At 44.2% G+C, this 25,986-nt stretch overlaps 7 protein-coding genes across 7 annotated transcripts; 2 read left to right on the top strand and 5 right to left on the bottom strand.

Annotated features, from left to right (window-relative positions):
- Positions 1–111: 111 nt before the first annotated feature.
- Positions 112–4,277, bottom strand: JR316_0007514 (Purine-cytosine permease fcyB; the record flags this gene model as incomplete). The annotated part of the gene is made up of 19 exons (XM_047893255.1): positions 112–263; positions 329–402; positions 460–634; positions 695–734; positions 785–865; positions 920–942; positions 998–1,110; positions 1,176–1,320; positions 1,373–1,477; positions 2,241–2,304; positions 2,367–2,432; positions 2,484–2,556; positions 2,612–2,902; positions 2,954–3,213; positions 3,263–3,581; positions 3,634–3,798; positions 3,851–3,922; positions 3,980–3,994; positions 4,057–4,277. 19 exons carry the CDS (start codon positions 4,275–4,277, stop codon positions 112–114), a joined length of 2,454 nt encoding a protein of 817 aa, XP_047748537.1.
- A 2,646-nt stretch (positions 4,278–6,923) lies between these two features.
- JR316_0007515 (Endo-1,4-beta-xylanase A) lies at positions 6,924–7,945 on the top strand (the record flags this gene model as incomplete). The annotated part of the gene is made up of 4 exons (XM_047893256.1): positions 6,924–7,237; positions 7,290–7,730; positions 7,786–7,852; positions 7,913–7,945. The coding sequence occupies 4 exons, from the start codon at positions 6,924–6,926 to the stop codon at positions 7,943–7,945; spliced, it is 855 nt and encodes a 284-aa protein (XP_047748538.1).
- Positions 7,946–10,988: 3,043 nt separating this feature from the next.
- JR316_0007516 (Endo-1,4-beta-xylanase B) lies at positions 10,989–11,952 on the bottom strand (the record flags this gene model as incomplete). Its single annotated transcript, XM_047893257.1, has 3 exons — positions 10,989–11,011; positions 11,072–11,634; positions 11,687–11,952. 3 exons carry the CDS (start codon positions 11,950–11,952, stop codon positions 10,989–10,991), a joined length of 852 nt encoding a protein of 283 aa, XP_047748539.1.
- Positions 11,953–13,002: 1,050 nt separating this feature from the next.
- JR316_0007517 (uncharacterized protein) lies at positions 13,003–14,446 on the bottom strand (the record flags this gene model as incomplete). Its single annotated transcript, XM_047893258.1, has 7 exons — positions 13,003–13,101; positions 13,158–13,358; positions 13,408–13,763; positions 13,830–13,908; positions 13,964–14,202; positions 14,260–14,301; positions 14,356–14,446. 7 exons carry the CDS (start codon positions 14,444–14,446, stop codon positions 13,003–13,005), a joined length of 1,107 nt encoding a protein of 368 aa, XP_047748540.1.
- A 1,569-nt stretch (positions 14,447–16,015) lies between these two features.
- On the top strand, positions 16,016–18,028 carry JR316_0007518 (Uracil-regulated protein 1; the record flags this gene model as incomplete). The annotated part of the gene is made up of 8 exons (XM_047893259.1): positions 16,016–16,099; positions 16,155–16,428; positions 16,480–17,053; positions 17,101–17,222; positions 17,283–17,345; positions 17,396–17,549; positions 17,602–17,831; positions 17,892–18,028. The coding sequence occupies 8 exons, from the start codon at positions 16,016–16,018 to the stop codon at positions 18,026–18,028; spliced, it is 1,638 nt and encodes a 545-aa protein (XP_047748541.1).
- A 1,245-nt stretch (positions 18,029–19,273) lies between these two features.
- JR316_0007519 (MFS siderochrome iron transporter 1) lies at positions 19,274–21,674 on the bottom strand (the record flags this gene model as incomplete). Its single annotated transcript, XM_047893260.1, has 13 exons — positions 19,274–19,405; positions 19,509–19,708; positions 19,845–19,875; positions 19,956–20,013; positions 20,073–20,096; positions 20,148–20,172; positions 20,243–20,572; positions 20,824–20,929; positions 20,984–21,050; positions 21,139–21,281; positions 21,338–21,353; positions 21,411–21,446; positions 21,508–21,674. 13 exons carry the CDS (start codon positions 21,672–21,674, stop codon positions 19,274–19,276), a joined length of 1,335 nt encoding a protein of 444 aa, XP_047748542.1.
- Positions 21,675–24,196: 2,522 nt separating this feature from the next.
- Positions 24,197–25,688, bottom strand: JR316_0007520 (MFS siderochrome iron transporter 1; the record flags this gene model as incomplete). The annotated part of the gene is made up of 6 exons (XM_047893261.1): positions 24,197–24,582; positions 24,944–25,092; positions 25,149–25,291; positions 25,348–25,363; positions 25,426–25,461; positions 25,513–25,688. The coding sequence occupies 6 exons, from the start codon at positions 25,686–25,688 to the stop codon at positions 24,197–24,199; spliced, it is 906 nt and encodes a 301-aa protein (XP_047748543.1).
- Between the last annotated feature and the right edge of the window lie 298 nt (positions 25,689–25,986).

Below are 25,986 nucleotides of genomic sequence, written 5' to 3' on the forward strand. Positions count from 1 at the left end.
TCGCGAGAAAACCTGCAACGTTAGGAGAGAGAAAACCAAGCAAAAATGACAGATTTCTATGCTCTATTCGGAATATTGTTTGACTCAAGACTCTCTTTGAGTCTCATGATATCATGCCTTTCCCTTTTCCATCCTTTCATTGGACTTCTCTTTGGCTTTAGCTATCTCCTTTTCCAGCGAGCTTCCACGGCCCAGCAGTAATCCTGGATGTGCAAAGTTCATGCTGTACATTGTCAACACTATCATGGCTCCGTCCAGAACATCTATTAAAAATGATCGATCAGCGTTCTTTCCATCACATCTTGATTTTTGTACGAAATCAACATACTGAATAGGACCTGTGTGCTGATTATTCTGCCATTCCATCCGTTACTTAATTCGACTGTACGATATACCGCTCTGCTCTCCATTAACAAAGATCCACGCTCTTGAGTAGTATGTAAGCGTATATAAGCTCACCTAATGAAGAGGAATGTGGTGCTGAACAACAGTGCGACACTCATAAGGGTAAGCTTCTCGCTTATTGGTTCTCTCACAAAATTAGCGTCTTGTGAACCATCACGCAGTATGGGCCAGTTTTGCGTGTAGCGAAGATAGAATTCGATGGCAAGAAATGCGTAGATCGATATCGTCACTAAGAAGAAAATAAATATGATAAACTTAAAACTTGTACAAGAAGAATCAGGGAACTTACAAAGCTGAAACGCAATACCCCCAAGCATTATGTGCCCTCCCTGGATTGGGAGCTTAGTTTCCCATTCCTTGCTATAAGCAGAGCACTTACAGGGGTAGGGTCTAAGCCATTTCCGGACGCAACGGCGGCCTTTCCTCCTCCTACCGCTTGAACGACAAGGGAGATGACATCCTGTATACATATTCAGCATTATGGGAGCTGACGTTCCACCATTATGACCCTTACGCAAGTACAAAACAGAATGGTATCTTGTAAAAAGAACATAAGTTAGCAAATTGTTTCTTTCATCATGCGGGTGCTTACACCACTTTGGACTCAGCCGGCTGTATTGTGTCCCTAAACGCTGAATTATGATCCCAAATGCTACAAAATTTGCTGCTAGAAACGGCGTTGGTCCCAGGATAGTGCATGTAATTCTGGAAAAAGGAAGTTGAAATTAACAATACGTTTCGTGTTTCATTCAAAGTCAAATCTGACGCACTGCATTTCAAAGGGAGGAGAAAAGGGTGGGTTGAAGCTGGACCATAGCCTCGCTGACCATCCAAGAACCTCCAGCAGACCACAAAGGCAGACCGTCGGCAGCAACCACCACATGCGATAGTAAACGCCCTGACATATGTGGATAACTGTTTCCAATGCCCATTAAAACTGTTCAGAGATCAGAAAAACGTAACCCACTGGTAGAGAGTCCAAATAGCACGATGAAAGTTATTGCCACGCCTTCCGTTGGAACATAGTGGTAAGGCGACCCTCTGAAGATATGTCGTGCAACTAAATCAGGATCTGTACGACAATTATCAGAGGATATCTAGATTTTCCAGCATTATTTGAAGCACCTATCTCCATTCCAAAGCTTTTGTATGCTGTAGGAGTACTTGTAGAACGATGAATGGCTCGTGCTGTAGATGGAACGAGGGAGAGTCGAGGAAAGCAGCAACACGGTGCATACGGAATGCAGTGCTATATTTAACGGTCTATTTTCACTTCGTGGTAGTGATAATTTGGTAGGCCGTATTACCGAATTGAAGCAAACTTTACATTTCAGAAGATAGTACAGGGGTGGTGGCAAGACAGCGGCTGAAAATGCATGAATAACCGAATCGTTACCTCGGTTTTTAGTACAGAACCCTGCTGAATGAGCTGTTTTGGTATGGAAATAGTGATTCCTAACAAATATTTCCTGTGCAAAACTACCACATACGGAAAAATCGGATATAATTTATTCTCCGAGCTCACCGTACTTTGCTCTCGCGCCTGCTGCGGCCATTTGATTGATTTGGTTGACAGTGTGATAGTCAGAGTAATCAGTCTGATGCACCGGAAGTCAACAAGGACTGACAGCATTTCAGCAGCAGTAGCAGCTCATCACCAGTGGCGAGTTTGTTGACTCCAAAGATAAGAAAGCAGCAGAACTGACAAGTGCATTGAAGTGACGTAAATGACGCATGAGTACAATGGAATCTCCCAACTAGAATCCTACTATCTAGCGCCTTCACTCTTAGCATCTTCCTACCATCCTTGTTAAACCCCAAGTATACTTATCTACCCGTGTAATAGATTTCAAGCCAACGAAGTGGGGGATATGTAATTGCAGAGAACCCAAACGCGAGCTGGTTATACCGTTATAGGGAGGTTACTAAATCAGTGGACGTAGATAGCGCTCGTTTCGTACCTCAAAGCCTAGATCGGCCCCAAACTCTGATCCGGCCATTTTCCCAATGGGACCCGTATACCACACCTAGTTAATATGTTCTCAAGTCTTCATGCTTACTAGATTGGTGATACATACCTCCGACATACCTACTACCGCACCAGCGGCGCCAAAACCCGCAGCTAGAAGACCTGCCACTCCAATGGGTAGACTGGCATGGTTGATTGAGGTCAATGCGATGCATATCAAAGAAGACAGATACAAACCGAGAAGGCGTGTCGTAATCATCCAGGTTGTATCCTCCTAAGCGCCCGCCTTTGCGTCTGAAAATGAAATGCTCTTCCATGACGATAACAATGAACCAGGCTGTCCAATATCCAAGAATACTTAAAAAGTTTGAAAGAATGGCAGAAAAGTGTTCTCGACCGGTCACTCCTGCTACGGTATAAGCGACGAACGCCACAAGAGTCCAAAAAAACCGTGGTACAATGGCGAAAGGTCGTCCTAGAGCTTGTATGGATAGACCTGCTGAATAGGTATTGATAATATTGTTCATTCTACCTATAAATTAGACCCCTTTTGTCTGTTCTAGTAAACAAAGTGCTCACAAAACCGATAAAGCCAGCAACACCAAAATGAATTTCCCTCCTCCTTTCCAAGGCGATAGGACCTGCGCCACAAGTCCACCGGTGCTACCGCTGGCAAGTGCATCTGCATATGCAGGATCGGTAATGGAAGTCAAGGCTGCTCCGAGGAGCTCAACAAAACAGATTGGCAGGTACAAGCCAATGAACGTCATTACGAAGATCTTTCTTGATGAAGTCTCTGCGGGAATTCGGCAGTTATAGTCAGCTGCAACAGGGGCCCACTGAAGCAAATGAGAAATATAAATTACGTTGAAAAAAGCATAGACTGACCCCGGTGAAACCAGCAAAAACGATTCCGCCAAAGCTCAGTATGTCGGATGATAACGAGCGACCGCTGTCTTCGTGGCCTGTTTCCGATGATATGTTGAATCCAGCTCGTGCTCCAAGTCCCCAAAGCATAAGCATGACAATGGTAAGTGGGAGCCAAGCGTAGCGTTCGCAAACATGAATCATGTCATAACCTATAAAGCATGGTATAACGCTCAGAACGCCAATGATGACAATACCGGCGACAAGAGGGAGAGTTCCGGGATTTATTGAAGCCAGCGTTTGGCCACCTACGATCACACATATCACTGAGAACCCCAATCTAAAATTCGATTAGCAATAACACAGAAAAGGAAATAATGCTGTAGCCATACTGTGTGAGTATGTTTAATATCGAGTACACAATCCCTCCAATGTATCCAGAACTAAATCGGGTAATAATCATGGTCCGCAAACCGGTTTTCGGGCCTAATGTTGCAATGAAAGACGTAAGCGCTGTTCCTATGGCTCCGAAGCAAAGTATAGTGGCGGCAGCGTGACTTTCAGAGTGAAATAAGGATAATGAAGATTAAAAAATCTCCTTCGACTCACGCTAGGGTGAGAGTAAAGAGTTGTTGAGCGAGTATGCCGATTGAGATAGTAGTCAAGACCATGTTGACAGACCTGAGAGAGATAAGCTGTTTAGCTACATTTTTATATGTAAAAAAACTAGATACAGACCACCACATGAAGATACTGAGATTTAATTGCGAATGAGTAACTCGATAAGACTTGATCTCCAGAGGTTGAGTTCTTACTTATTCCAAACGTGAGTTTCATCCCGCATATCCTCTGGGATACGCTCTACACCACGTGCCTCGATTCCTAGCTCAAATAGCTTGGATATAAAAGGTCCCAGAGCTCCGAATCTAGCGACGATAGCACGACCCAGCTCGCTATCGTGCCCATGGGACCCCGATTGGCTTTCCACGGAATTCTTTTCGGTCTGGCCAGAGTGAGTGAATGAGCTATTTGCCATCGTACGTGTAGCCAAGTACACCCTAATGAAAAGCTACGTAGAGATGGAGTGAGGAAAACAGAAGAGGTTTACCACACGAGCCAGATACACACCGTTCTCTCTGAAAATAGAATACTTTACCATGTGCATTGCTGCCAAAAATATCCCACTTATTCGAGTACGTATGGCACCTATTTCAGAGCTGTAAAACAGCAACACATCACTATCAGTCATGGTATGAGATTAAATAATCAGTAAAGAAATATGCACAAATTAAAGGACGGTATTGGTCCCATATTGTGTGCTGGGGGGCGTCTTTCATGTGTTCGTAAATATACTCGTTTTGATACTCGTCCAAAATTACATTGAGCATCCGACAGATGATTGTCAATTATTGAGCCATTATTCAAAAGCTGACAAGCTTGAGTTGAAAATTGATGCCTCTGTATAACGTACCTGAATACTATATGGCCCAACGGATCCCGTTCCGCGCAGATACTAGTATGCTAGATGCATATCGGAAGTGATTCAGATTATTAGAGGATTGAAACCATTGCGAGAATCTCAAGGGGTAATTTATATCTGATCAAAATTATTCTCAGAGTCTTCTTGTGCCTTGACAGTTCTGGGGACATCTCTTGACGTCGTGCATCACCGGGCGTACCAAGGCGTACACTTAAGGGAAATTCGGGCGGAGAACAAAGCTTCTGCCAAATTAGGTGCTTAAGTGTTTATGACAAATCGATTTTCGAAGTCCGAAACGCTATAGGCCCCAGGGCCTAGGCTCGTACTGCATTTAGAGGTCCGATCATAGTGCTCTTTGCCATCCAAACACGACCACAACAATGTGCAAACAACGTAGAATCTAGCTAACGCCTAAGGTTGGCTAACAGTCGATCTTGGTTGATAATGTTGAAGATCAGGCTAGGGGGATGGGTATGAAAAGTTACACCGCTTGAAAAGAACGTGCGTGATTATGGTTTATTGATTATTTCATCTTCCTCATCCTTACCAATCGCACACTCTTCGCCTCAACGTCATCGCTGCGCTTTCAACTCTCGCAATATATACTGGACTTCGCTGACGCCTTGAGATTAATTTCTTGAGGTCAAGTGTTTTTTATTCTGAACATAGACGATTTTCATGAAAACAATTCTGGGATATTAAACACAAGGCCAAATTATTGAGCAAATCAAAGCCTCGTTCTCTGAGGTGGAACATCGATATTCTACAAATACAAGTAACTGGGAGTTAAGATAGAAGCCTGGGTATCGTTCCTCAGACGCCTCTACTGAGACCTTTCCAGGGTATGTGCTGCTAAACGGATTACACAAATAAACAAAGCCAATGTATATCATGAGTGCGCATTTCATTTTGTACTTCTACCGGATTCAGGCGAAACCCGGAGTATTGAATGGAATTGCTGACGTCGTCTTTACCTTGCTTTGGTTCAAAACAAGCCGCCAAATTGATTTTCCAGGCAGTTAAAATTCTTTTGAGTCCAAAAACTGAACACTGTTTCCGTAGTTTGACCGTATCATTATCATTCCGATGTCTCTAAATTATTCTCAATCTTTGCCTCTATACATTTTTCCGCATAGGTCATGAGTTGGTGGTGCTCAAGCAGTGACGTTTGAGCGGCCTATCCTTCAAGGGTAACAGGATTACGAATATCGGACAATTAATTCTGTACAGACAACCCCTAGTTGATGTAAATCCAAACTTCACTGAAACAATGATTCTAAAAGTCTGCTGATGTACTTGAATTAACTTGACGTTACTACAGGTTTGACGGGTATTCTTCGCAGTTAGAAACTTTGACCCTCAGCTATCTATTAATAGACATGCCATACCATCCACCGTCAAGGGGTCAGCTAATATAGCGACATCTCGAGAGAACAGCAACGGCTTGTACATAGGAACTTGGATATTTTCGAATTGAACTTTGGCACATTTGAGCATCAGATTAAGTACTGTCCAGCTCACATTGAAAACCTTTGAACAGATAACCAGAACGGGCAAGTATGCGGTATAAGTGGAATGCGGTGATACGGACCGATATATCTTGGATGGAGAGCAAAACGGAAATTTCTCGCACTGACCACCATCAACAGAGTGCCAGCGTGCAGAAGCGAATGTCAACCTGCCTGCACGCTCGGTCAAACTATACCTATTAATAGATCATCGAGCCCGCTAAGCTACTATTGTGCTGATCGCAAACTTTCCGAGTACCAAAAACGTTACATGCACCACTCTAGCAACATGTTGCACTGATAGAAAGTGAAATAGAAGGAAACTTTGCCTAGATCCTGGAACTGTGTATTTACTTGAGTGGATACAAACTCAAGTGTCTAGGCTCATGGATTTACAGGATGTATTGACCGACACTGGTCCTTGAGAAAATGACAGAGCGTTAGCCATGTGTGCGACTATATTGGCGTTTATTTTTAGACAAGGTCTAAACTGAGTAGGTTACTTCTATTCCGCTTCCTTAGTCTTGGTAGTATCTAACAAGCGCATCAAGATGGACGTCAGTAGCCATCGGAGAAGAAAACACGGAAGCTGTGCAACGCTCTTAATTTTCCGCAACGCCATGACTTCCTTTCGCGTGATATACCACGCGTCAAAGTCCTTGACCGGGCTTTTACCGCAAGAGTTGTATAAAAGATGAAAAATGAACGCCAATATCGTCAGGTCAAAAAGTACGATCCTCCTATGGTTTCTTTCAAATCTCTTCTTGTTCTCTGCTCAGCAGCAGTGGCATTCGCCATTCCGTTCGGTAACTCCACAGAGGAGATTGACCGTAGGGCGACAATTACCACCAGTAGCACCGGAACCGTTAATGGCTACTACTACTCGCTTTGGGAGCAAGTCAACAGCGGCGTCTCCATGAACATTGGAACTGGCCAATACAGTCTTACCTGGTCTTCCTCGTCGCAAGACGTCGTTGCAGGAATCGGCTGGAACCCAGGCAGTGCTAGGTAATTTTCCCTATATCGAATTTTTGAACACCTCTAAACCATTTCTCTTCAGGACTATCACCTACAGCGGAAGCTTCAACCCAGGAGGTAACTCATACCTCTCGGTTTACGGCTGGACAACCAACCCGCTCGTTGAATACTACATTTGCGACTCCTTCGGTACCTACAACCCCAGCACGGGTCTCACCCACAAGGGAACCGTCACTTCCGATGGTGGAACATACGACATCTACCAGACCACCCGTGTCAACGCACCATCCATCCAGGGAACTGCTACCTTTGGTCAGTTCTGGTCCGTTCGCCAAAGCAAGCGTGTCGGTGGTACCATCACCACTGCCAACCACTTCAACGCATGGAAGAGCCTTGGCATGAACATGGGTTCGTTCAACTACCAGATCCTTGCCACTGAAGGATACCAAAGCAGCGGTTCCTCTTCAATCACCGTTTCTGAGGGAGGAAGCTCTTCTCCAGGATCTTCTTCGACTGCACCCACGTCTACGGCTCAGCAACCACAACCCAGCTCTGGTACCGTTGCACACTATGGTCAGTGTGGAGGAATTGGCTGGACTGGAGGAACCAGCTGCCAATCTCCATACACATGCCAGGTTTCCAACCGTAAGTCGTATAATTCAATGTTCAAGTCGATTACTGATTCACGATCGTCATCTACAACAGCCTACTACTCTCAATGCCTCTAAAGAAGCTTGAGAAATATTCCAAAACAAAGTCTAGTCTCGATGTATATGCAGTTATGAAATCAAATTGTGTTCGAAGTTTCATGTTCAAGATATTCCTGACGACTCAATCACACGCCAATTGATCTAAACTGTGAGGTCAACCCATGTACAAGTAGCCCACCCATTAAGACTAACGATATATATGCGATATTGGTCGTCCTATACCGTTGTGATCACAATGTCCATAGGCCGGCCTAGTTAGTATTTGTGGGTATCTGAACACCAGAATCTCTCAATGACTTGCATATGCATACCTAGAAACAGGTTTTCGTTTGGATCATTCTGACTTGTTTCGAAGGCGAGGTTGAGAATGACACGCCTTCGTAGCAGAACGGTAGAGAACGGTACGCTGATCCGTTGATAGTATATCAAAGAAAATCATTAAACCCATCAGCGAATCCGTAACGATTAGGAACACCGCTTGCGGAATTTCCTTCTACTCTATTCTTGTATGTGAGTGATCATAATTAATTTCTGGAAGTTATTTTCCCTCATATTTAGCATGGTTGGCTCCCCCATAATACCTTCTCCTCTCCCTCTGTAGGCATGCTCGATGGTTCACGATTTGTAAAAACGGAAGAGCTAAAATGCGAACTTATGATTTCAACTCCGTGAATAGCTTCATCAGCGTTCGCAGAGTGGTGAAAATTTAACCCGGACACTTGTGTGATTGGAGGTGACTGAGCGGCGGGTTTCTCGTTCATTAAGGCTAATCTGGTAACCATGATAGTCGGCGCCATTCCCTAAAACATTCGTAAGCCTCACTTCCAGAGTAAAAGCAAGTGCCACATACAGCGACGATGCTCAATAATGTGGTAATATAATAGTCAAACTCCACCAGTGGACTCGTTTCTAGGCTGAATGTAGGATCTACGAAAGACACTGCATCGAGGAGGAGCACGACAGAGTATATTGCTGCCGATTCAATTATAAGAATCAGAACCCTGATGAAGGGTCCTTTGGAAGATGGCCCCCCTATGCGTAGTGTCGAATGTACTCTGTACCATATAAGGCACGTACAGGTTACTGTAGTCCCCAGCGATATAAAATCCAGCGCGCTTGTGATATTGTTGGCTAATTTGACGTCGGCGTCAATGTTTATTACTTCGCCAAATATTGAATCAAGGACGATAGATGTTATCGTGAGACCTTATGGGATATAATTGTGAGTGACTCCAGGAACAATGATTTTGACACTAATTTCACCCACAGATCTCCGTTATCAGAAATGCACACGGGAGCAGCACTACCCGTAAAGACTGACCCCAGACTTGATAACATCGCCAAACCTTTGACGATAACATTAGAATACCACCCAAGCGGTTTATCGGCAATCACAAACTCACTAGCAGGCCATCAGCAACGGCCAATGTGAAGTTAAGGATGGCTACTGAAACTTGCCAGATCCATTGCGGATTAACCAGCGAAGTGGCAAAGAAGATGGAATCCCGGGTTTCTCCATTTGATACGAAGGTTGAGTTTAGCAGATACCATTGAAGAAGGAATGATAAAAATGAGAGTAGGTAAAGCACTGAAATAGCCCACAAAACTGTACGTGTGTGCGTCAGGCTAGATTTTTTGGACACTAATGAATAGTAAATCCATTTAGAGAGGGTATGACGTCATCGGAACCTAAAAATGACTAACCGTAAAGATAAATTGTTCCCCCATATATCATTGTATATATGCCTATATGATGTCGTATCAGTGCAAGCGCTACGAATGGTGTATAGCAGAAGGGGGTACCCATGGCTAAATTGTATAGCATACTAGAGTTTAAGGTGGCACTGATTATCCGATTTTCAAAAGTAGTTGGAATTGAATCACCGGCAGACATAATCGAACCTCAGGCTGAACACTATGTTGGTACGGATGAATTTCACTCTTCGAACAGTTTATATGTCTCCCATATTTTTAAAATAGAATTTCATTCATATACAGTCGGTAATCGACCTCCATGGTAAAAAAACATTGAATCATTCCACAAAAGTGACATGGTTCTACAGACGTCAATGTCATATATGTGTGATACTAACACTCACGAAGCATAGAATGAAACAACATAACTCTGAAACATGAAGTTTGGGTAAAGAGGTTTAACATAAGTATTTGCAAGAAAAGCCACTGTGTGCAATTTTCTCGAAATTGAAAAGCGATTGTTATAATCGATTTAGGCGGAACCCAGAATCTGCATGGGCGTAATTTACTCCTCGTTGCTGAGAGGTAGACTATCAGGTGAAAGTGAGTAATCAAAGGATAGTGTAGCTATTATACGTCAAATCCAGGGATCATACATTTGATCGCATTTATCTGGTGGGACTGCATCTACTGTCAATGAAGTACATGCCGTCAGAGCGGATAAGGAAATATCACGCCGAGAAAAGAATCATATAACTTTTCAGCGTAGTGGAGTACAGTGGAGAAACTCCGAATTGATATTCTCTCACGCAAATCATATCTAAACTGATGTGTAACATGTCCTTGACGTCCCTATTCTTGACGGGATGTCTGATGAGGTGGATCAGCGCGGATTAGATATGCCTAAATCCGTTGATATGATTCCCATGGGCGCCAATCTTTTTAATGTTTGCCAACACGTGCCTTTAATTACGTTGCATGAGCCGTATTCTGAGCTGGACCGCGGGCTAAGCATTATGCACACCGACACCGATACGCATTGAGGTTGTAGTAATAATGATGTCGTGTGAGTTCTGGGACGTGGCTTCTACCGCTTCTATAGACGATTGATTTTATGGACTAACCGTTGATCAACCTCTTTGAGAGAGTATTTGTTCAAATAACCCACTATGAAGTTCAGAAACGTCAGAGTATGAATAAGACTGGAAAGAAAAATAATTGAATGAAAGATCGTGAAGATAAAGCGGTGAACAAAGTAAATTGGTGTGTCATTGATTCGTCAGGAATATCTAGAACATTAAACTTCGAACACTTTTTGATTTCATAACTACATATACAACAGGAATAGACTTTGTTTAGGAATATCTGAAATTTCTTTAGAGGCATTGAGAGTAGTAGGCTGTTATAGATGAAGATTGTGAATCAGTAATTGTCTTAAACATTGATTTATGAGACTTACGGTTGGAAACTTGGCATGTGTAGGGAGATTCGCAGCTGGTTCCTCCGTTCCAGCCAATTCCTCCACACTGACCCCAGTGTGCAACGGTACCAGAGCTGGGTTGCGGTTGCTGAGCCGTAGACGTGGGTGCAGTCGAAGAAGATCCTGGAGAAGAGCTTCCTCCCTCGGAAACGGTGATTGAAGAAGAACCGCTGCTTTGGTATCCCTCAGTAGCAAGGATTTGGTAGTTGAACGAACCCAGGTTCATGCCAAGGCTCTGCCATGCGTTGAAGTGGTTGGCAGTGGTGATGGTACCACCGACACGCTTGCTTTGACGAACGGACCAGAACTGACCAAAGGTAGCAGTTCCTTGGATGGATGGTGCGTTGACACGGGTGGTCTGGTAGATGTCGTATGTTCCACCATCGGAAGTGACGGTTCCCTTGTGGGTGAGACCCGTGCTGGGGTTGTAGGTACCGAAGGAGTCGCAAATGTAGTATTCAACGAGCGGGTTGGTTGTCCAGCCGTAAACCGAGAGGTATGAGTTACCTCCTGGGTTGAAGCTTCCGCTGTAGGTGATAGTCCTGAAGAGAAATGGTTTAGAGGTGTTCAAAAATTTGATATAGGGAAAATTACCTAGCACTGCCTGGGTTCCAGCCGATTCCTGCAACGACGTCTTGCGACGAGGAAGACCAGGTAAGACTGTATTGGCCAGTTCCAATGTTCATGGAGACGCCGCTGTTGACTTGCTCCCAAAGCGAGTAGTAGTAGCCATTAACGGTTCCGGTGCTACTGGTGGTGATCGTCTCCCTACGGTCAAGCTCCTCGGTGGAGTTACCGAACGGAATGGCGAATGCCACTGCTGCTGAACAGAGAACAAGAAGAGATTTGAAAGAAACCATAGGAGGATCGTCCTTTTTTTCTACCTGACAATGTTGGCGTTCATTTTTCATCTTTTATACGACTCTTGCGGTAAAAGCCCGGTCAAGCATTTTGACGCGTAATATATCACGCGAAAAGAAGTCATAGATTTGCGGAGAATTATCAGCGCCTCGTAGCTCCCGTGTGATTTTTTTTCTGTGGTCACTGTCATTTTACATGCGCTTATCACTGGCTACCAGAACCTTGGAAATGGAATAGACGTATAATTCTCCTTTTGGGAGTTGTCGCAGTACACACCTGTTTTCAAAGCTCTTTTGGAGTTTGAAACCTGTAGCAACCCGCGTATTTTGACCAATTACATCCTGAGCAAACATTTCACCTCAGAATCGTGTGCGAATAGATACTCAACACGCGTAGAGGGCGACCTATTCTCCTGTTTGGTTTGATAAACTTTTAACATTCCTACGTAGTAGTTCCAAAGGTCAAGAAATACCTCGATCACTGATATCAACAGGATTTCTCAAATGGCGAAGCCTTTAAAACAGTATGTTCACAAATTAGTTTGCAGACCGATCTATTAATAGCTACAGTTTGACCGAGCGTACAGAACGCGCTACATTTCTGGCTATGCATGCTGGCACTGAATAGACGGTCAGTGCGAAAAAAATCCGTCCTACACAAGGCATCCCCACGGTGGTTTGGAATATCTAATTTGCCTAACCACCGTATCATTCCATCGCCGAATCAGTCACGTCAACTTCCTATCATTGACGCCTGATTTATATATATGTTTCAATTTTCTGACAGTTGTTTCGTCATCGCCGAAAGAATCTCAATGTATTTTTGACTCTGGCTTCTGACGCCTTAGATGCGCCAACCGATGGGGAAACACCTCAAGGAAATGTATCACATTCGCTCTGTTCACTGCTCCACACGACTCAAGTCTGTTATTGATTCGCACAACTCGGCTGAACATCGTTGAGGTATCTTAGCACGCTATGCTACTAACGCCGCCAACGTGGGTGTTGCCTGACCTGATTCTTTCGATGTAACACTTCTAAATTTCCACTCTAAACTGTACCACGACGATTTAAGCGATTTTGAATCATGATATCAAACTTTTTACAATATAGGGAAGGCGTGAAAAATCTGGCAATCGAATGCATATACTTGCATATAATTTGTAAATTCAAACTAAGTTAACTCTGCTTCCCAATCAACATACTTGATCTGCCCAATTCTCCCTGCTTCCCGTAGCTGAAGAGACAGACTTTGGTTCTGTATCTGCAACTCCAGCAGCACTTCCGGCTGTATCCGAAGAGTGATGAAAATTCAAGTTGGAAACATGGGTGATCGGAAGTGAGCGAGTGTCGGGTTTCTGGTTCATAAAAGCTAATCTGGCAACCATGATAGTCGGAGCTATTCCCTAAACACTGATGAGCCTGATTTATCGAGTTTAAGTATTCGCGACGTACAGCGGCCATGTTCAACAATATCGTTATATAATAGCCAAATTCGAACAGTGGGCTCTCTTCTTTGCTAAACGCAGGAACCACAAAGGAGACGGCATCGAGCAAAAGCACAGCAGAGTATAGTGCGGCGGATTCGACGATTAAAATCAGAGCCCTGATTATCGGTCCTTTGGCAGAAGGACCGCCTAAGCGTAGTGTCGAGTGTATTCTGTACCATATGAGACATGTACAAGTGACTGTGGTCCCGAGAGAAATGAAATCCAAAGCACATGTAATATTGTTGGCCAACTTGGTTTCGGCCTCATTGTACGTTATCTCCCCGAATATCGAATTGAGGACGGCAGATGTGACCGTGAGACCTTGGATAAATCATGGAACACAACTCGTAAGTTGCTCGATATCCAGTTTCATGTAGTATCACTCACCTATTTCCGCTAGAAATAGCATCGAAGGGACTAGCGCGACTTTTAAAGACTGGCCCCAGACATGATAGCATCGCCACACCTAGTATTGATCGACGACATCAGTATGAATAATTCTTGCACAACGATAAACCTACAAGAAGTCCATCGGCAACTGCCAACGTAAAATTTAATAAGATCACTGAGGCTTGCCACATCCATTGGGGATTTACAAGTGAAATTGCGAAGAAGATAGAATCTCGGGTTTCTCCATTGAGTACAAAGGCTGAATTGAGCTGGTACCATTGCATGATGAACACCAAGAGGGTGAAAAAATAAAGCGCTGAGATTGCCCATAGGACCGTACGGCGACCTGCATGGGCAGTCTTCCGGGATACTGTGTTGTCATTTTGGAAAATGAGTGAATTGGCGCCAGCGGGACAATAAGACTGACCATAAAGATAGAACGTTCCTCCATATAGCATGGTATACATGCCTACGAGATAACGTGTCAATACAATAACTCCGAGCATGAAGAATTAAGAGCTACCCATGGCTAGATTATACAGCATGCTAGAGTTCAAGCTGGCACTGATTATTTGTTCTGCGAAGTTAGTTGGAATAGAGTTATCTGAAGACATGGTGGAAGCTGAACGATGTGTTCTAACTGACGAATGGTATTCTTTTAACTTTTATACATTTTCCATTATACACAATAGGACTGGACATCGCTTACGCATATGCGCACGCAGTCGGTAATGTGAGGCGCGATAAGAAAATTATTGAAAGACGTTGACATGATCCTACAGGCGTAAATGGCATGGTCACTGAGTTGATGCCAAATAATTGCACTGACAGCACAAAGTAAGAATAAATGCATATTCAGATTTTACATAATTATCTGGAGAAGTTGCTCCTCCCTTGAAGTTGCTTCGAGATGAAGCATAACTTTATATTGAAAGCATATACAGAATTTTTGTATGTTACAAAGCGCTTTTTGGCTGCCACCTATCGACCAATTAAAGGTACAGGGTAGAATCAGGTAAGTCAGCCGTAGATTGCATTGTCTCTCATACGTCTCATCCAGGGATCACACATTTGATTGCATTGATGTGGTGGGATCCCATCCACTTCGACATTTTGTAGATGAAGTTTTTGATATTTAATTTAGTGCAGAATGATCAATGATCCATCGCTGTAACTGAAGCCGCTTATGAATTTTAATTTACTGACGTACGTCGAACACAGCGCAAAACAAGACTACAGGTACCTCTTCCGACTATGACATGTACAACTTCTCTCTCACACAGATCATATCTGAATTGATAGGCAGCAAGCCTTTGATGCCCCTGTCCTTGTCAGAGTATTTGATGAATTTGGTATATGACGTTCAACGTGATGTGCTGTAGCATAATATCCATGGATCAGCGCGGGACATGTCCTCTAGATGGCACTCATGGGCGTCAATCTATCGAATATCTCCTTCCAAGCACTGCGTGGCTGCACTATAGATGATGCAATAGACCAAATTGGAAGTAATTCTATATGTAGAAATTCTAAACTTTAGAAAGGCCAGGTCCATCACAACGTCCAAAATCATTCGACCCTTCTTGGGGACTTGTTAATAGCGTTTTTTTGTGATAACGCAGCCTTGCATGGCTTTTGAGTTTACATTAAGCTAGGCACGTTTTCGAAAACAACAGCGGCTTGGCGTTCATAGAAAGGCCATTATACCCCAACTCATTCGCCAAACTTCCAGACGGTAAGCTTCGTTGCGAGACAATAAGAACCTCGTACGTTAAATAAAAGTCGTGTGGTGTCAGTTGACATCCTTCCTGACGGCATGCGAGGCCTTTGGCAATGAGGAAAGCGCGAGGCCCCTAAACCCGGACCGAATAAAACAAGATGCCGAGTCTTTGACCGCCGCCGGATCCTACATATTGACGACCACATTCATTCAGAGCCCCTCCTTCTCTTTTCCATTTTACTCATCGTATCATTGCTGTTCGTTTCTTTACAGAGCCGACTAAAGCGTTGGAAATTGGATAACACCCGGGTTAGGATTGGAGATAACGATTAGCTGAGCCTGTAAGCATGGAAGCGACCAGTTATCGTATAAATACGCGGCTGATTGGTATCCTATGCATCTAGCACACACCCCACCTTGCTCGGATACCCATATTCGATACAACTCGCCCCACTCTGACACTATGCCAGTCTCGGATGCCATATTGACGCAGATTCTGGCCCAGTTGGAGGCAATGCAAGTCTCCCAGCAGACTATGCAGGCAAAAGTACGTTACCTGACTTCACTGCTCCACGATGTTGTTAATAAAGCCTCGATTTCAGCTCGATGCATTGTCACAACATAAACCCTCTTCTCCTCTGGAACCTAAATCCATGAAGGGCCTCCCAAATCTCGCTACACCAAGCACCCCGCCTAGGGAAGGTACATCAACTTCGACGCAGACGGACGATGCCAAGGAGAGCGTAGTATCAGTGCAGGCGCAATCCACAAGGGCCGCCCTTTCCAGCGCACCTCCCTCACTTGGACCCGCCGCAGCGAGCCTTACAGACAAAGAGCGCGAGAAGCTGCTTTATCCCGGACGGGTCAACCTGACCAGTACGTCACATATCTCTTCTGATGTAAACGCCGAACTAAGCTCTTTGGCAGCGTACCCCGACCAGCACGGAATTTCTCCACACCCTCTGCGCTGGGGTGCCCCCACCCCCGCCGAACGAGGCCCGATTATCTGCTCGCGCCTGCCCTCGTCTATCAAGCATCGAAATGCCATTGGTGCGCATTCTGGGTCTTATTCCATCTACCGCGCGTTATCCATCGCAATGGGTTCTCTGTCGCCGACACACAAGCCGGATTATAGCCTCACAGAACCCCCAGTCGATATTCCACCAAACCCAACATGGTATGACCCATCGAAGATTGTGTCGTTCGATCCATGGGGACACGTCGTGCCGCAGGTGTTTCAGAAAGAGATTGAGGAACAAGGGCTCGATGTGAGACCCAGCATCGCCGTGACCAAGGCCCATTTGAAGATGAGCGAGTTGGATGATGCAGCGAGGAAGGGTGATATTAAGATCGATGGGTCGATTGTGCTGAAAAGCCATCCCGTGAGGAATGTCGACGGAAGCGAGAACACTAGCGTCGATCCCGGCGTGGAAGTGACAGTGAGCAAGGCGGCAGTTGAGCCAGTTTGGTATCTTCCTGGAGTAGCCGAGCGATTTGGAATGTGCGTCATTTGTTCTACTTGCAGAAATTTCAACTGACGTGCTTCAGCTCGGAGACTCTGTTGAGGAGAGCTCTTTTTGAGGATACTGGAGGAATGTATCCAGAACTTATCACGCGTCCAGATATCAAGGTCTTCCTGCCTCCTATTGGAAACTTAACGGTTTATATCTGTATGTTGTTCCCTTCACGTTTTTACGCGATCCAGATAACCATATCTTCAATGTGGATAGTTGGTAATCCGGCGTTTATGTCCGACGAGAGCAAAGAGTTAACGTTGCGTGTACACGACGAATGTGCGTTCTTTTTTTCGCAGTTGCACTGTCCATTAACCTTTTTGGTTCAGGTAACGGTTCTGACGTCTTTGGCTCTGACATTTGTACCTGCAAACCCTATCTGACCTACGCCATCGAGGAGTGCATTCGGGGAGCACAACGCGGAGGTGTCGGTGTTGTGGTTTATTTCAGAAAGGAAGGCAGGGCTCTAGGCGAAGTCACCAAGTTCGTTCTATTCTTTCATTTGTATTTATGTCGTAATTCATTCCAAATCCAGATACCTGGTTTACAATCTTCGTAAACGCGGTGGCGACTCTGCAGATCGGTACTTCAAGTCCACCGAACTTATTGCTGGCGTGAAAGATATGCGTTTCCAAGCGCTCATGCCCGACGTCTTGCACTGGCTCGGCATCAAGAAGGTCGACCGGATGGTGAGCATGAGTGACATGAAGTACGATGCGATTGTGAAGAGCGGGATCAGCATCTGGAATCGATATGATATCCCTGGTGAGTTTTGAAGCTATCCCTTCAAATGTCGTCAAGAATCAGGCTGACCGGGATATTTAGACCACCTTATTCCCCCTGACTCACGAGTGGAGATCGACGCTAAGATCGCGGCTGGCTATTTCTCGAGTGGCAAGCAGGTCACGGAAGCTGATCTAGTTAAGACTGTTGGAAGAACATGGGAAGAGACTGAACACTGAAACATCATGAACGGCGCTGAGTGCGGAGCTTTGATTCCATTTACTGACCAGGGTTTGTATATCCCTGATATCACTTTTCTTGCCGACCCATTTCCTACTCAAATACCTGTAGTTACATTGATAATTACATTTAGTTGCTGTACATATCGATATCTTCTCTTGCTTGTAATGCTGTATATCGTTGTTGTCGCTTGATCGCTTCTGTCGGCCTATTTTGGGAGTATCAATCTTAGGGGTGTCGACGCGTTTTAGGCTCACGTGACGTGAAAGACCAAGGACCATCTTATTGTGGACCTCTTTCTTACTCCTCTTTCCTGACTCTTTCATTCGCCTTTTGTCTGCTTTGACCTTTCATAAATTTGGAGGAGATAAAATTCTTTCAATAATCTACAGGGAGAGATACTCTTGTGCTTCAAGTTAATGTCCCCCTGAGTACACGACTGGGCCACGCGATGGCCCCATTTTCTGAAATTCAATATTCTTTGCGGCTAAGCAGTGGCCCTTAGGTATGCAATACATTGTTGTCATTTCTGTTATAACGCAGCGCCGTGACATAGGAATGTCTGATATAAAGACTATCTCAAAGTCAATTGGTTCCAAGTTCTCCCAGAACTTTGTTTCCACTAGCACTGGTGAAGTTGACGTACGTCGTTCATGTTGGATTGTACCAGAAGGTTGTGTTGATTGCATTCATTTCAGGAAAACGTCCATAAGCTCCCCCCAGCATGACGAACGAGACCATACCCGACGGACGCTGTCCTTTGGACAGTAGGTGCCCTAAACTTTACAGTGCGGATGCCTTCGACGGCCTCACAGAGGACGAGATTGCACAATGCAGACAGAAATACATCAAGCACCATCTCAAAAAACACCATAACATGGATTGCAAAGCAGGAGACAATACTCCGGTGGTCTGTGTGCTGTGCAAGGAGTACACAGTGGTTCCAATGCAGGCGTATCCCGCACATCTGGATATATACCACCTCCCATACCCGGTACCGTCCGGGAGGTTGATAGAGGTCTGAGGAGAAAGCTGGTGAATAACCCCGGGGAAGAGATCCTCATCTTCATTTGTTCATTTGTAGTCGTCGTTGCATATATAACCATCCATATCAGAGAATATCTATGTTTCAAACATTTGGTAGTCAATCGATTGGGCTGTATAGGCCATTGACAGCACCGCGGTGTATAAAATGACAAAGAGATAAGATTATCTTCAAAAAGAAAAAAATATCTGCATAAGTACTAGAGCGCGGCCTTACCCCGAGGTTCATAAGGCAGTGCAAGTACTACAAGTCCAGCGAGGATAAAGATGGTCCCTGATATAAAGATGGGCACGGACGTAGTGATATTGGCATAAAGGGCTATGATAGGAGCCTATATGCCACATCCGGTCGTGTACGGAGAAGAGGGCAGGTTCATATAGACCAGGTGATTAGCAAACAACGAGTTGGATGAGAATCAGTAAACCAGGACGCACCATGACACCAAACATTCGATTTGCACTGGCACACAATGCGTTCCCTGTGCCCCTTTCTCGTGTCGGCAATAACTCTGGAGTCAGAGCGTACAAAACACCGTACATGACTTTGGACGTGAAAACATAAGCGCAATTCCATCCAAGCAATGCAGGCGATGAGCGAGACGTAAGAGAAAGGAGAAGAAAGACACCAGTGAGGACTGAGCGAAGTTAATGATGATGAATTAGTATATTCGATGGAATGAAATATAAAAGATAACATGCCTGTGAAAATCGACAGAGTTCCTCGTCGCCCTAGCACGGGTATCTCTACCATATATGCCGCGAGCAATGCACCAGGAATACCAACAACAGCTAAAATTACTTGCTGAAAAACGGTTTCAAAAAACAGTCATGTTAGTGGTTACACCTAGAGTAAGAAGAATTTGAAGTCTACTTGTGACTGACATTACGGTAGGTGACATATGTTGATCCGTCGCCGAAGTGGGCACCGCGCGTGGCTAGACTTCAAGATGTTTCTAGTTAGTGACTTCTTTGCCTCCTATGTGTAGAGCTCAGACATACTAATATGTGATAAAAGAGCTGTATCTGAAAGAAGTTTGAAAGAGATTTAGAATAACTACCATGTCAAAGACTCACAGTGGAAATGCAAGTCCAATTAACCCTATGGGAATGGATTCAGTATGGGCACGTCAATGTACAAAATGTACGAGAATGGAAGCAAGACAACGTACCCCAGAGAACAATCAACAAACTCGTCGAATACATAAGCTTCTTCGTCGCGAAAAGCGGCTTGATGTGGTTCAAGCCAAGGATAGGGGATTTGGCATTCAGTATAGCACTTGACGTTCTTGATTTGGCCGTGGGCATCCTTTTCGTCGGGATTATTGGTGCGTCTCCCTCCTTTGCCATGTAATCCATATTTTCGTGTGGCTGGCGGATTTTGACCTTCTCGATATAACTTCCAGAGCGTGTGAGGGCATCTACACTCAACTGTACTTCTTTACCATTGACCTCCCCAACCTTCTTCACAACGGCGATGGCTTCCAGGTCTCTTCCTCTTCCTATGAGAAATTTCGGGCTCTCAAACAACTCGAACCAAAATAACCGTATAAGGGCGAAGCAAAATATAAGAAGTGAAAGCACTAAGAGAAGATATCTCCAACCCCTGTTTTCGCTTGGGTGGAAAGCAGACAAGGGTTTGCAGGAGAAATTGATGATGAGCGGCCACGCTATCTGCATACAGATGGTAAGCCTTTCTATCAGTATGTCATCACTTGGGGAAATGAATGTACAAGGCTGGTTATCAATTGACCAAAGGCCCACCAAATTGAGAGCACTGTAAGGAGGTACTGGTGTGTTCCTGGTAGAAACTCTTCGAGGGAAGTGAGCTCGTCGAATGACCAAAGAAAGAAAGAATCCTACCCAGGAAGATCAAAGAATCGACAGGAAAATTCCCTCCCACCCCAACAGACCATGCCGCCCCCATTCCGATGAGCATTGGGTAATCCCGGGAGAATACACCACAAAAAGAGAATAAGGCTGTAATAAGCAGTGTAAGGGTAAACGAGATCCTGATTGAAGATAACTCAAACTTCGAAGCAACGAAAGAGAAGCAAATAGAGCATACTTCCGTCCCCAGATATCAGCGGCAATCCCCCAGAATGCAGCACCGAGCAGCAATCCAATGTTCTGGCCAAGTGTGAGATATGGGAGGCGTGAGCTTGACGTGAGCTCCGGTGTGATGGTAGGGAGTATCAAATTGATAGCTACCTGGCGTTGTAGAAAGGTAAGAAAGAATGACAAAATCACAAAGTATAAAAATGTACCATCCAGGCGTTATCGCTTTATACAAATATTCAGTACTCGATTCTGAATGATATGTGATTTTGAGGAGCTTACGAGAAGTATCCAAACCCAGTTACTATGAATAAACGCCTAAGTGACTTTCAGCAGCTGAGCAAAGAAATAGGGGCCATGAAATCGATACCATTGGTACTTCCCCATCCCAATATCCTGTATCGCGCCATTAACTACACGACATTTATTTACGTATTCAGAATCTCCTGTGTCGAGCTGGGACCCCGATTCGGCGTCCATTGCCTTCACGATATCGTTGGGGATTTCCAATTTGTTTTCGATGCCATCCACATGTGGTACCGCCATATTGCAGGTGGATAGATGGGTGAATATAAAGAAAGAGGAATACCATAAAAGCCGTTGATAGCTGGCTTGGTCATGTAATGAACCGACAGCTTGCAGTCCAGAAGGCGCGAAGCCAAATGGAAAAAGGTCAACTTCGGAGATCCGCCGCTGGGAGTAAATCGGCAGTATTAATACAGAAAACTACGGATCACACCAAAATAGAGGATACTATGCCAGGTATATCGTAGAAAAGAAGGTGTGAATGTATTCTGAACGCTTACCTTGTACATAAGTACACAAACGTTACTTTGGGGCGTGATCATCAGAAGAGCGCGATTCCCTGTCCATAAGGGGCAGATTGGATGACAGAGTGTATGATAATTTCATAATAGTAAGAGAGAACGAATTATAGTTCAGAAGGGGTAAAAATGACAACAAGAAAGCATCTTTGAGAAACGAAATATTAAGAGGCAAAAAGAGGCAGAACAAGTGAGCTGTTGGCAAATTGCTTACTAATAGTATTACTAATCGTAAAAACCAAACAATAAACAATACTCTGGTGGTCTGCAAGGAGTCTGCAAGGAGTACACATACACTGCGGGCTCCGATACATGTTTGATGTCAAACATTGACAATCAAACAGATATTATGTAGGATATAGATGTTTGATGTCACGCACATATTGTGTTTGACAACAAACATGCTTCAAACATAAATTGTGTTTGAACTCTGTGTGACATCAAACACTAAATATGTTTGAGCACTGTTTGTTAAAAAATATTAGCCTGACATAATTCCTGTTTGAATAGCTGTATGATAAGGTTCTGTAAGAGATCAACCATAAAATCCGTATCTTATCTAACATGAATATCAAACATATTTTAGGTAAGCATTCAACCAGAATATTTGTCCGAAATCAAACAGATTGCCAAACAGATATGTATGAACCAATCAGATTCGAGAAAAAATGGATGTTTGATAATTGTTTGATTTTGGACAAATATTCTGGTTGAATGCTTACATAAAATATGTTTGATATTCATGTTAGATAAGATACAGATTTTATGGTTGATCTCTTACAGAACCTTATCATACAGCTATTCAAACAGGAATTATGTCAGGCCAATATTTTTTAACAAACAGTGCTCAAACATATTTGGTATTTGATGTCACACAGAGTTCAAACACAATTTATGTTTGAAGCATGTTTGTTGTCAAACACAATATGTGCGTGACATCAAACATCTATATCCTACATAATATCTGTTTGATTGTCAATGTTTGACATCAAACATGTACCGGAGCCTGCGGTGATACAGTGGTTTTGTAGTGGTTCCAATGCATGCGTATCCCGCACATCTGGATATATACCACCTCCCATACCCGGTACCGTCCGGGAGGCTGATAGATGTCTGAGGAGAAAGCTGGCGAATAATCCCGGGTAAGAGATTATCATCTTCATTTGTTTATTTGCAGTCACCGGCGTCGTCGCATATATAACCACCTATCTCAGTAAATATTCATGTTTCAAACATTTGGTAGTCATTCGCCAGGACGTATGCGGTGACTGTACCGCTGTGTATAAAATGACAAAGAGATAAGATGACCTTCAAAAGAAAACAATATCTGGATAAGTACTAGAGCGCTGCCTTCCCCCGAGGCTCGTAAGGCAGTGCAAGCGTTACAATTCCAGCGAGAATAAAGACGGTCCCTGATACGAAGATGGGCACGGACGTAGTGATATTGGCATAAAGGGCTATGATAGGAGCCTATATGCCACATCCGGTCGTGTACGGCAAAGAAGACGGGTTCAGATAGACCAGGTGATTAGCAAAGGTCAAGTGGGACGAGAATCATGGTAAACTAGGACGCACCATTACACCAAATATTCGATTTGCACCTGCACATAATGCATTTCCTGTGCCCCTTTCCCGGGTTGGGAATAGTTCCGGAGTCAGAGCGTACAAAACACCATACATGACGTTGGACGTAAATGTATAAGCACAATTCCACACAAGCAATGCAGGTGACGAGCGAGACGTAAGAGAAAGGAGAATGAAGACACCGGTGAAGACTGAGTGAAGTGAATGATGTCGAATTAGTATACATGATGAAATGGAATATAAGATATAGCATGCCTGAGGAAATCGAAAGAGTTCCTCGTCGTCCTAGCACGGGCATTTCCACCATATACCCCGCAAGCAACGCACCAGGGATACCAACAACACTTAAAATTACTTGCTAAAATGGTTTGAAGAAACAGCAATATCAGTGTTGAGGCCAAGAGCAAGAAGTGGGAGTCTACTTGTGACTGACATTACGGTAGGTGACATATGTTGATCCGTCGCCGAAGTGAGCACCACGCATGGCTAGGCTTCAACAGGCTTCTAGTTAGCGCTTCCTTTGTATAGAAAGAGTTCCATTCAAACGTACTAATACGTGATGAATGAGTTGTATCTGAAAGATATTTGAAAGAGAAGATCACCACCATGTTAGGGACTCACAGTGGAAATGCGAGTCCAATAAGTGCTATGGGAATGGATTTAATAAGGGAAGTCGATGTACAAAGTGTCCCAGAATAACAGGAAAGACATCGTACCCCAAAGAATGATCAACAAACTCGTGGAATATGCAAGCTTCTTCGTGGCGAAAAGCGGCTTGACGCGGTTCCAATCAAGGATAGCAAATTTGGCGTACATTATAGCACTTGATGTCCCTAATGTGGTCGTGGGCATACATTTCGTCAGAAGTATAGTTGATTTTTCTTCCTTCGCTACGTGATCACCAGTGTCGTGTGGCTGGTTGATTTTTACCTTGTCGGTATGATCTCCTGTGCTTGCGAGGGCATCCACATTCAACTCGACTTCTTTACCATTGACCTCCCCGACCTTTTTTACGACGGAAATGGCTTCTAGGTCTTTTCCTCGGCCTATAAGAAATTTCGGGCTCTCATACAGCTCGAACCAAAGAAACCGTACAAGGGAAAAGCAAAATGTGAGAAGCGAAAGCACAAGCAGCAGGTACCTCCAACCCCTATTTTCGCGAGGTTTGCAAGCAGATAAATGGTTACAGGAAAAATTACTGATGAGCGGCCATGCCACCTAAATAGAGCTGGTAAGCCTTTTTGTCAGAATAAAAAACGTTCAGGGAAATGAACGTACAAGGCTGGTTGTTAATTGACCAAAAGACCACCAAATTGAGAGCACTGTAAGTAGGTACTGGTGTGTTCCTGGTAAAAACTCTGTGGGGACTGAGCACAATTGAATGGTTAAATATAGAACTAAATCTACCCAGAAAGATCGAAGAATCGACAGGCAAATTGCCGCCTACCCCAACAGACCATGCCGCCCCTAATCCGATGAGCGTTGGGTAGTCATTGGAAAATACACCACACAGAGAGAAGATGCCTATCATCAGCAGTGTAAGGGTGAATGATATCCTGGTTGAAGATAACTCAGAAATCGCAGCAGCAAAAGAAATGCAAATATAGTATACTTCCGTCCCCAGATATCAGCGGCCACCCCCCAGAATGCAGCGCCAACCAGCAATCCAATATTCTGGCCAAGTGTGAGATATGGGAGGCGTGAGCTTGACGTGAGCTCCGGTGTGATGGTAGGGAGTATCAAATTGGTAGCTACCTGGCGTTGTAGAAAGGTAAGAAAGAATGACAACATCACAAAGTATAAAAATGTACCATCCAGGCATTGCCACTTTAGATAAATATTATATTCAGTACGGAGTGCTTGAGGCTATGTGGTTCTGAAGAGCATACGAGAAGTATCCAAACCCGGTTACCATGAACAAACGCCTAAGTGACTTTTAGAAGAGCAATGAAATGGAGGCTATGAAATCGATATACCATTGGTACTTCCCCATCCCAATTTTCTGTATCGCGCCATTGAGTATAAGACATTTATTTGCGTATTCAGCATCTCCCGTGTCGAGCTGGAACGGCGAGTCGGCGTCTATTGCCTTCATAATATTGTTGGGGATTTCCATTTTGTTTTCAATGTCATCTGCCAGTGATACCGCCATATTGCAAGTGGATAGATATGGAGCTTTTGCTTGTGGGTGAATATAAAGAAAGAAGAATACTATAAAAGCCGCGGATAATTGACTTGACCATGCAATGAATCGACAACTTCCAGTCCAGAAGGCGTGCAGACAAGTGGAAAAAGGTCAACTTCGGGATCCGCAGCTGGAAAGGTGCTAATCGGCAGTAGAAGTACAGAAAACTACCGATTACATCAAAGTAGAGCATACCATGCCAGGTATATTGTGGAAAAGAAGGTGTGGGTGTATTTTGAACGCTTATCTTGTACATAAACCAACT

The sequence above is a fragment of the Psilocybe cubensis genome, chromosome 6 (genome assembly GCF_017499595.1).
Source record: "Psilocybe cubensis strain MGC-MH-2018 chromosome 6, whole genome shotgun sequence".
Taxonomy (NCBI): domain Eukaryota; kingdom Fungi; phylum Basidiomycota; class Agaricomycetes; order Agaricales; family Agrocybaceae; genus Psilocybe; species Psilocybe cubensis.